Source organism: Channa argus, chromosome 17, assembly GCF_033026475.1.
Source record: "Channa argus isolate prfri chromosome 17, Channa argus male v1.0, whole genome shotgun sequence".
Classification (NCBI taxonomy): Eukaryota; Metazoa; Chordata; class Actinopteri; order Anabantiformes; family Channidae; genus Channa; species Channa argus.
In genome coordinates, this window is record NC_090213.1 from 17,965,818 (window position 1) to 17,977,252 (window position 11,435).

General features: G+C 41.0%; 1 protein-coding gene across 4 annotated transcripts; it reads left to right on the plus strand.

The window, feature by feature from the left end:
* The first annotated feature begins 1,209 nt into the window (after nt 1-1,209).
* On the plus strand, nt 1,210-11,400 carry znf395b (zinc finger protein 395b). 4 transcript variants are annotated; one of them, XM_067482359.1, is made up of 10 exons: nt 1,210-1,366; nt 3,664-3,842; nt 4,432-4,565; nt 4,651-4,763; nt 5,860-6,059; nt 6,231-6,331; nt 7,101-7,395; nt 9,195-9,290; nt 9,539-9,645; nt 10,360-11,400. In XM_067482359.1, the coding sequence occupies exons 2-10, from the start codon at nt 3,720-3,722 to the stop codon at nt 10,469-10,471; spliced, it is 1,281 nt and encodes a 426-aa protein (XP_067338460.1). In that variant the 5' UTR covers nt 1,210-1,366; nt 3,664-3,719; the 3' UTR covers nt 10,472-11,400. The 4 variants fall into 4 exon arrangements, with proteins under 4 accessions (XP_067338460.1, XP_067338458.1, XP_067338457.1 ...); XM_067482357.1 differs by having other exon boundaries at nt 1,226-1,366; nt 3,707-3,842; XM_067482356.1 differs by having other exon boundaries at nt 1,227-1,366; nt 3,704-3,842.
* Nucleotides 11,401-11,435: the final 35 nt, after the last annotated feature.

Consider the following 11,435-nt stretch of genomic DNA (forward strand, 5'->3'; position numbering starts at 1 on the left):
AAAGCCTTGATAGCTGTTTAAGGAGAAAAAAACTAAGTTACTAAATTGCAATATGCAATTTTGGTTCCAAAATCCTAACAAAGAGTTGGATCTCTGCACTTTTCTTCACGTGAGAGAAAAAGGACAAAAATTAAGTTGTTGTTGTTTTTTTTTGTTCAAGCCCTTTAAATTCATCATTGCCATTGTTTCAAATACAGGTTCTCATTTTGTACTGAACATCACAAACAGACTCTAATATGTTCCCATTGACCCATACTCTGAAAATCATTTTTATACCATAGTAGCACATTAATCCACCAAACTCCTGCTTCTGTACATGGTTATGTATTAACTCCTGCCATGTAAATCATTAATGGAAATCAGTAAATTATTTGTTCATTATAGGAGTTGAGCTGAGCCAGTTTTTGTACAGACCGTTGTAACATGGTGTGATTGACGAATGAGATAGCAAGGAAAGGAATTCTGTCTGGTTTAGGAAGATTGGGACTAGGATTGGCTTACTCTCTCTCTCTGCGTGTGTGTGTGTGTGTGTGTGTGTGTGTTGGTGCTCAGACTCTAAAATCACTGCTGACTGGATGTCTGGTGAAGAGGGTGCAGACAGCCGACACTAATCCTGTCTCTGATACACACACACACACACACGGAGGCAGAAGCACAGAAACACACATCCACGCTGTGTTTGATCTCTATGTGGGGACCTTATCATGTGACATCTCGTATACTGTTTTCTATGTTGTCAGCAATTTTATTAGTTTTATTGAGCCCTTTGCATTTGATTAAATACAGACAATGACGCTTCACTGATATGTTTTTAAGTAGAGTTAAAATATTTAAAATTAGTGAATAATTATGTTTGTCTACTTGACAAACATAGTAGTTTACGCCATATTTCGGTATTGTGTCCATGGTACATATTATATATTGCTAACATGCATTGATATTTGTATGGCACATGGAGAACAAAAATACAGTTTTTGTCATTCGGATTTCCATGCTGGAAAAAACTTGTTAATTACATATATTGAAGTTTGTGGGACTGACAGACAGTTGGATAAACCCAGATTTGAGTGAGACAGGCAGAGTGCGGAGATGCTGCTGCTGCTGCTGCTGCTGAGGCTGCTCTGGTAACCCCTCACCTAGATCATCCCTTTGTGCACGGCGCGCTGCAGGCTGATAGCTGTGCGCTCTGCCCAGCTGTCACCACCGGCATTGGTCCACCAAGCAGATACACGTAGGCGCGTATCCGACGGACCAACCCCCTTTTCCCCCGGCAGACTGAACCGGCGAGCGGCGGGACAGCCAGGCTACGACGACCCGGTGCAGGAGCTCCGACGGGACGGACTGGACAGAGGGTTCCTCCGAACGAGTGAGTTCAAGAAAACGGGTCCCTTTTTTCCGCAAATCTGCCAGGTTTTGTGCGCTGCAGCGAACACAGTAAAATATTGTTTTCCTTTCGGAGTGAGCTGGGGGGAGGAGGGAGGTGTTTCTCCTGATCTCGATCTGCGTTGCCGTTGGAGATGCAGTGATGTAGTTTATGGATAATAACTTCTACTCTGTTATTATCTTAAAACGTGTGTTTACCACCACTATAAAAGGGTTAATTACACCTTTATTGGAAGTGTTAACATTTGAAGCTCCGCCGTGCTCTATGCAACTTGCATCAAATGTGCAGTAGTCTTTATACAAGAACTCCAATTTTACAGTTTTACACTAAATATGTATGTAATCTCTAATCACACGTCTATAATCTCGAGTTCCGTTGCATTTAACGTTACCTCTAACGTTACTACAGCAGTGGGTGGATGACGTTATTTTTTTTTTGGATAATTTTAGCAACACTATTTACACATTCTCCACCTTCATCTTTCTCTTCAGCTCAGGAGGACGTTTCATTTACGTTATTCCACTGTTTAAACGCCTTTCGGCTTAACTTTTAGTCAGAAATGCGGTCAGTTTGAACGGCGTTTCCTCGTCTGGAGCAGTCCCTCCCGGCGAAGCTCGTGTCCGAACACGTTGCCTGAAAGGAGGTGTGTACCTGAAAACCAGAGCCCGGCCAATCAGCTGCGGCGCCACGCCCACACTGTAGCGCTTGTTTACTACTGATTCTCGCGGCTGATTGGTGGAACGGCGAGGAAAATCAGGCTTTATGCTGCGTTCTTGTCGACACACAACAATAGGACATTTGAGGATCTATGTAGAAAATACAGGTTTCAGCATGTAAAAAAATCTGAGAACATGGTTTTCTTTTATTCGAAAATCAAAAATTAGTCCTGATAATGACAACTACTGATATATTTTTCCACCATTTACTGTGATTTAGAAACATTTTATACAAAAGTTATATGCAATGTTATTTCAGAGCATAGCTTCTTTGTAAGTATTTTTTTGTTTATTATTGTGTATGTTTTAGCAATTTAATGTTATTAATATTATTATACTTATTTACTAATGCAACAAATATCTGTAAAATTTACCTCTCAAACAAATTCGATTAATAAGTTATTTAATCTTTAAGATTTCTGATAAAATGGTCAGATCACATCTCTTGAGCTTAAGGACACTTTAAAATTGTTTGTCTTGTCAAATTAAAGATTTTAAACCACAATATTGCTTTTTCAAAGTGTGAAAAGTTGAGATAATTTGGATTTGAGTATGACAAAGCTGCTTAGTACCAACTGTATTCTCCAGAAAACTCCAGCAACGGAGTTTGTGAGACTTAAATGACCATAAACTTCAATGTAGTGACTCATGAATGGTTAATGATGCAAAGTGACTGCTTAGAGATATTGTACCATTTCATCCGAAATAATCCATGTGCCATGAACGCAGCATTGCCCCCATTTTACCTCTGTGGGCGACAGGCCACAGTGAATGCACCCAAACGTCTGCACAAGGCCTTATCAGTCACATACTTTATCAGCGTAAACTGCATACAACAAGATTTGGGTTCAACCACAATCAGAATCCACACACGTTTGTGTTCACTTCAAATTCATATTCCCCCCCCCCCCGAGTTTTTGCATGGCACTTTCAGGCACATCTTTTTGAGAGGGGAATGAGTGTTTGCCAAGTCTCACAAGTCAGCAAAGCTTCCTTCCATTTACATTAACGGATTCAGAGGATCATATCTGGGGGAAACATAATGTTTATCATTTGATGCTGCAGTGTATTCTGAGCATATTCTCATTAGGAGAAAATACCACTTAATCTCAATTGTTTGATGCGTTGTGGCTGTGGAGAAGCAGAACAGAAGTTACTTAAGGTCAGTTATGGGGAATATTATATAATAGTTATTCAGTATGTTTTGTTGAGTGTGAGAAAACAACCCGATGATGCTGTCAGGGTTATGTTTTTATTTTTAACCACAGAGACAGCATGCATTAGCAACAGGAATGGTGAAGTTTGCACTAAATGAGCACTTTGGTGGCTGAAAGGATTCAGTATAATTTGAGCCCATGCAAGAGATTAAAAGTCAGGATATCTTCCATTATAGTTAAAATGTTATCAATCTGCAACACTATATCCCTTGATTTCCTTCTTAAAAGGCAGACTTTAACACTGTTTTGGAAACGTTAAAAAAAAAAAATGCAGTCAGATATTCAGATTATTTGGTGAATTCACTTTGGTGCAAATCTCATGTCATCCCCTTTGTCTTGCTTGCAGGGAGGCTTGACACTGTACTGAGTCTTTTCACTGTGTGCAGCAGCACCGTGGCAGCTATGGGACCTGAGGACAGAGCTGGAGCGGGGCCGGGCGGTTCTGGAGCATGCCAATCAGGACTACGAGCCTGCAAATCTCCAACTCCTCACAACAGTAACCGACCTGACTTGGGACAGACTCAGGTGAGTAGAGCATTGTCAACTGATTAAATAAGTGGGCGTTTCCCTGTTTATTCTAATTACTTAATATCTTATTGTTTGGAAGGTTTTTTCCATTACCCCTTTATCTATCTATTCAGTAATTTGCTAATTTCTTTTTACACCTGTCAGCAGTTCCTAGCATGCAAAATGGTAGTTTTAACTTCAGGCTTGCATGGCACCCTCCAAAGATCAAACCATAACTGATAAAAAGGAAGCCCTCGCACCAATGGGGTCATTATTTCCTTTACGCTGCATTCGATGTAATCTACTGGCTGGTCAGAGGCTGGCAGTCGCTTCCTTTTCATACTGTTTCACTGGCAGGTCAGTCTGCAGGCAGGATGCTACACAAGGACAGGAAATAGTCTCTTAACAGCTTTTTTTCATAGCACCAGCAAAATTTAGTTGCAGTGTTGCAAAGACCTATTTAAACAGCCTAAAAAGGCACTAAACAGTATATGTGTTTTTCAGGCCAACATTTATCAATTTTCTAATTTGGGGGTAATGTTCAAGTCAGAGCAGGGCACTAAACCAAAAACTGTTCTCGTCATTTTGTAATTGTTTCCCTCTGAAGGCGTATGCACAGAGCTGTGTCCAGGCTGAGGGAGTCATTGCGGATGGTGGGCATCACAGGAACAATATCCTCCAAACTATAGTGCCCACAATGCATCTCAGGAACGTGTCAACTACTGGAGAAGCACCCTACAGGTGAGGCAAGAGACAGTAGATGACAGAGTGTGAATCTGGATTTCATCATGCTCACACTCGTGTTACGTCTTTATGTTGTTGGCAGCTTCCGAAGCCCGGAGTCGGTGGAGATGGATGAGATCATGGCAGCAATGGTTCTGACCAGCCTTTCCTGTAGCCCTGTGGTTCAAAGTCCTCCACAGACAGATCCTGGACCAGGTCTGTGTCATTTTTTCAACATGCTCATCAATGTGTTTACCCTTTCATCAAGGGTTTATAAGTTTTAGCTAACGGCTTTATTAATGGTTCAAAGATCATTTACTAATGGTTTATACATTCTTTATAAGCCATGATTCTAAACAAATACAGGGTTTCCATGTTTGGAATTGGTTTAATTTGAAAGTTTTAAAGTTTCCACTACACAAGGAAATGCAGTGAAGTTAGTAGATAAGTAAGTTCTTTTTTTTTGTTGTTATACAGTTGTATATGTAATTTTACATGCTCGTGCAGATTTTAATGTGAGTTAGAGGTTGGGTAACTTTTGATGAGTAATGTCACTCTGGTATCTGGAATATAATAATAATGCTGACATGTGGTGTTGCAGGGCCACAAGTAGAAACAAGTTTTAAAGTCAGCAACTGACTCATGGAAGTCAGTTGCAAAGCAGTTTCTTCCTAAAAGCTTCTCAGCATGAGCTGACATTGGCTTCCATAAGCTACTGGTCACAACAGTGTGTCTGTAAGGTTGGTTATGGACACCTTCTGAGGGTACTGAGTCAAAGAAGGGTGTGCTGATTTCTGTGGATGTCGATGATGATGATGATGAATGTGTGTTTCCTGTTGCAAAACTTAGATAGTCTCAACTTTTAGTGGGTTTGTGAAAGTCCTGCTGTACAACACACAAGATAAATAAAGAAAATCCGTGTAAGCATATTTGCCAGAGTGAAAAATAGATTTTTGGCAAGGTGATAAACAAACGTTTACTAAGTAGGAAGTCAAGAGAAGCTTAAATGATGGTGAAACATCACAATCACTTGGCACTGGTGTGGTGCCACCCGCTGTTTGCTGTAGGATGGGCAGAGGAAACAGCAGAGAGAAGTCCCAAATGTACACTATCTATTTTCATCACAAAAGAAGAAACGATGTTTGAAATCTGCACCACAAGGTAAATTTTTGCAGTGTGAGCAGGGTTGAACCAGCATCACGAGCGCCTGACAATGTACAGTATGTTTATTATGCTAGGCTGAAAAAAGTACGAGCGCGTGCTACAGTGTAGAGAGGAAAGTTTTTAAAAAACTGTTACCGCTCTCTTCCAGGAGGCTCATCCTCGTCAGCCGACATGGAGTGTGGTGGCGGCGAGCTCTCCGACAGCGGCAGCAGCGGCTACTGGAGCTGGGACCATGGTAACGTGAGCCCCGCTGCCTCGCCGTCCGTCACTGAGGTGGACAGCAGCCCCGATGAAGGCCTGCACATGGAACAGGAGCACGGAGAAGAGCACAGTGCAAAAAAGCCAAAGGTACATCGAGGTTTATTGTCCCTTCAAAGTTAGTGTTGAGGAAGTTGTCCCACCATATGGTGGAAATTGCTGCCTCAGGAGCCTGTAGAATCAATTTAGTTTTGTTTTCTAACCCACCCCCACCCCCCCCCATCCCCCCCTTGTGCCTGAACTGTGTTCTCTCTCTCACAGAGCTCTTTCAGACATGTGTACAAGTGTCTGTGGCCCAATTGTGGCAAAGTGCTCACCTCTTCAGTGGGAATAAAAAGACACATCCGTGTGCTGCATCTGGGGTGAGCTGGCATCTTTAATATTTTAATTTACACGCACCATCAGTTCAGTGCACATTAAGCGCAGTTATTGTTTCACCTTTTCCATATTAGTGCCGATACAATACGTACATTTAGGTACATATATCAATACTTAGTCTAAGGACTGTGGGGAGTGGGGCTGAGCTTGAGTTTCAGTCAAAAAAAAAAAAAAACTCTTTTGCCTTTGTAAGAATTTGTAGTTTTTCATCATCTCCTTAAAGGAAAGAAGAACTGCAGCACAGTTCCTCCGGTAGCATAGAATATTAAAAAAGTAAAACTTTTATTAACTAATTTAGACAAAGGATAAAAAGTAAGATGGCCTACTTCAGTAAAGGTTTTGTGTTTAAACAATGTTTAAACAGCTTCCATCGCATTCATTTAAAGACGAGAAATTAGCATGCACCAAATTTACAGCAAAGTCGGGTATAATCTTTATTTTAAACTTGTATAATATATTTGATAAATATTTTAATTGCAGAATTAGATCAATTAGTCACTTAAGCGGAATGATGATGAAAGATTTCATCTTCATGTCCGTTGTAGTCTGAGCTGGAGATGATCCCATATTTGTGCTAGACAAAAACATAAAAAATACAAGAGGTTATAAAATATTCAGGTTGTGGAGGAGCTCTGATTTAAGTAAAGGGGAGTGATGACATTATTTATATCTGGGCCACAGTAAGTGCAGCTTTCATTAAGACCCCAAACAAGCAAGTGACCCCGTGTCTGTGTTTACCACACAAACGCACAGCAGTGGGTCAGATCAGTCTCAGAGAGAAGAGGACTTCTACTACACCAAGATCTCCTGTGAGACAGTCGACGGGTGCTCCGCTCCAGCGCCTTCCCAGCCGACCGTGGGCCAGGGAACGTCATCTAATCTTAGCTGGGCCTCCTGTGGTTCACCTCCTGGCTCGGGGCTCCAGATCACTCCAGCTCACAGACCCAGGTCCAACTCCAGCTCCGGGCTGGGCCTGAGCAAGCCCAGTCCCCTCAGCCAGTCCGCCCCCAGCAGCTTCTGGCAGATCCACTCGGAGCATCTCTATCAGGTGGGTGCAGCAGCGTTGCTCTTCCTTTCTCAGTTTTTGCCCATTGGTTGAATATCGAGCTATCAAGCACTGACAGGAAGAGTGCGTCTGTAAATAACCTCAAAATAGGGGAACAGATTAGTTGTTCTTAACTAATGTTTTCCCCTATTATGAAATCCTCATGTTTGATTGTCAATAAATCCCCTTGACTGATGGGAATCATTAGAAAATTACGCTGTCTCTACCAAAGATGAGCAAATAAAATGACAATACCAAAATGAATGCAAAATGTTAGGAAACACAATGCAAAATGTAATATTAACGGCTTAATACGATGCCTAAAAATGACAAACTAAGCTCCCTAATTTCATTATCTTCAATAATCCTTTATTTCTTAGAGCTGGAGTTGCCTGAAAGATGTGTGTTTTGGAGAAAGATGTCTGGGCGCCAGAATGCTACTTGTTAGTTAGTTAGTTAGTTAGTTAGTTAGTTAGTTAGTTAGTGAATAATGGAATTTAATTTCTAAATGTCAACTTTCATGGATTCAGTAAGTAAATGAAAAAAACAAACAAACTATTGTAGCTAGATTCATTTGTCTGCTAAACACTAAAAGGATCATTATCTTGATTTTAATGCAGTGTTTGTACGGAGTCTCATGTTACATGGTTGAGGTGGTGTTACTCCAAAGGTCCTCCTCGACCCCCCCCCCCCCTCCGCCATGTACCCACAGCTTTGTACATGCATCACAGAGCAGCACATTTCACTGGTGACCTGCATTTACCCTGTACCACTGAGTCTGTAAATGGATGCTTTGTGACAGTGAGAGAGTAAGCAGTCATCTCGCTCGCTCGCCCAATGAGACAAGACCCTAAGCGGCTTGTAAAAGGCCAAAAAAAAAAAACAACTACATGAATTCCTCCAATGCAGCTGTGCAGCAGTTAGGATTGTGCGTATGCGTATTTGTGTCCACTTTCGAAAAATATTCCCGGCATATTCATGATCATTGTTCGGTGCTTTTAATCGTACAAATGAAAGAAAAAAAGGGTGCATTTGTACCACGGCACGTTAATGTCCTCATGACTGCAGAAATTGAATGGATGTCTGCTTAAGCAAGAGTGTGGGTTGAATTGTGGGTCAGTGCTTCTGTCGGAGCAGTGTTTGCTCTGTGTCATGGCCGCTCGAGTCTTGCGGGTTGAAATTCCTAATGCCAGGGTTAACGCAGTTGTGTTTTTGTGGATTTCTCTTTCTAATTGTGCCTTCTCTCTGTGGGGGGGGGGGCGTTTTAGGATATTAGCATCATGTGCTTTGTTTCATAGAGTTCAGAGGGGCAAAGAAATGGGACAGCTGCATTTAATGTTTGATATTTGGCTTGTTTGTGACAAACAGCCTTGAACTGATTTAAGAATTATTACCAGACCGGCCTGTTTCTTTCTGTACGGAGCTTTTCAGCCTCTTTTAGCTTGTTGTTTTGGTTTTACTGCCAAATCAACCGGTTTCATCGAACTCTTAACAGCTCACTTCAGTGTTATTTTTAAATATTGAGTTGGTGGATACGGACGCGGTCAGAAACAAATAAAGTTCCAAATAAATATTAATGTTGCTCCATTTGTGCTGCATGTACAAATAAGCTCTGTTAAACTAACATGCCAAGCCGAACATGTTCACCAATGTGTTGTGCGCCCAGCTTGTATCTCCTGTTCAAAATCTATAAATGTTCTAGTCCAGTGCAAAACATGAAACTTACTTGCTTTTCATATGAAACATCCTGTCAGGGACTTGAAAGTTGCAGATATGATGAACCATGTCTCCTCTCCTTCCAGGCGTGCAGCCCCGTCCAGGTTTCTGTGGGGCCCAGAAGTTCCGGTTGCCAAGGCTGGACCCCCTCCACCTCCTTCTCTGGCCACAGTAACGCTCCAGTGGGTTTTCAGTCCCGTTGTCATTTGTGTCTGTTTGTCTACCAGTCAGTTCTTTTTCAAAGTGCGTTATTTTGCTTTTTACCACAGAGGCCAGCGTCTAGACTAGTCATAGAGCTACAGATAGATTTTATTTTTTTTTAAAAGTGAAGGTTTCACATTACAAGGACCTCTTTTCCCACCTTACTGAGTGCCTTTTGTCGTTCTTCCATCTGAGACTATTGTAATTCTTTGGTCCTCTCCCTCCTCAGATGGTGAAACCTCGATGCCGCTCCGTCAGTGTTGGGGAACAGTGGCTCCAACAGAACAGGCTGCAGCCTATCAGCGCGTCGCCTTCCCGGTCTCACTGCTCCTTCAGGTAAAACGCCACGTAAACCGAGGCCATCAGAATTCAGTGACTGACTTTCAGCGAATAAAATCTAAACGAGTCATCAACAGTGCAGCTCATAGGAATATCACTAGTGTGTTATTTAGTCATAAACCAAAAGCAGTGCATTTCAATGTTTTTAAAATGAATTTATATTTTTTTTGTATTTAACAGGGTTTTCACACCCAAATCTTATAGTTAATTACATTCATTCTTCAATTTCCAATTATGTTTTGCTGATTTGCAGCATTATACAAAGTAATTTGTCAAAATTCTTGTTTTCCTCAACTGATCGTACTTTGAGGTTTTGAGCCAAAATCTGTTGCAAACATCCAAACACATTTTATTGGGATGTGGATTGTGCAGAAAGGCACAGCAGTTTACTTCTTAGTTAGTTTCTTTTCGTCGTTTTGGCTTCAAACATTTCTTCTGCAGCTTTCTGTGTTGAGGAGAAATATAACTGTTCACTATATTTCTGCTCCAGGTTGATATTTTAAAGGCCACTTTGCTGTTCATAAAACTCCCATTGCTGTGACTCAGCCAGGAAAGAAAAAGTGGATTTGAATCATCCCATTTCTTATTATTCCATTTTCCCACAGTCTAATTTTATAGATTTCGATCATATCAAGCATGGGTTGTAATATCCTTTATTTTTTTTCTCCTCTCCTCTATTTATCGACGTGGTTTGTGTGTGTACATGTGCAGGAAGGGCCGCGGGGAAGCCAAAAAGTGCCGCAAGGTGTATGGACTGGAGCGCAAGGATCAGTGGTGCACCGCCTGCCGCTGGAAAAAAGCCTGCCAGCGTTTCCCTGACTAAAACAGCGGCAGGATGGAGAGAGAGAGAGAGAGAGAGAGAGAGAGAGCATGATGGATGGATGGATGGATGGATGAAAGAGACTTTCAAAAAGTGAATAACTCAATCAAGAAAAACAACGGTCAAATTTCACGTGTTTTTTTTTTTCTTTCAACCTGTTTCCTTTCTTTCCTTAAGGAATGCAAATCATCTCTTCTGTATCTTAGTAAGCTGATCCTGAAAACTGCAGTCAGTGATGGTGCTAACTGTTGACTGACTTTGAGACCATGTTATGTGCTAAGCCTACAATTCACTCCCATTTTATCCAAAGGTCATATTACTGCCCCTGTATCTCCACTGTATTAGACTACTACGTGGCTATTTTTGTTATTCCAGCCCTCTCTTCCAGTGAAAACACAGTGATTATGATGTACATTGTGTTGTGTGCTATGAGGTATGTACAAGTATTTTATACCTTTTTTTTTTCTTTTTTTTTTTAATCGTCTTGTTAAGCCCATGTATTGGGCCAATTGCTTTTTGGAATTTTCATGTTTTTGGCACTTTGTTGGAATATAAACTCACAAAAATAAGCTATATTTGGTTCGACTCAACCAAGTTCCTTCCAAATGGATTTCCTTTTTGCCCATGTTGTTGGCATATGACCAGTGTTAAATGGTTTTATCTGTGAAGCTGTGGAATCGTGGCAATGGGACTGGCATTACGGGGAATGAGTTTATAATAGCAATAAAAAAAAAAGAGTAAATATATTCTTGAACACATTGAAAGCACTGAGACTTTGAAATGCTTTGTTTTTGTTGTTTTTTTTTCTTCTGCATGACAGTCCACAAAAGAAATAGCAAACTATTTTATTGTAGTTTTCTCTATACACATTTTGTATGATGGTATAATGGTACAATGTTATAATGTCGGGCTGAAATATACACTATTCACTATTTTGTGTCGGGTTTGACAAGGACGCACACACACA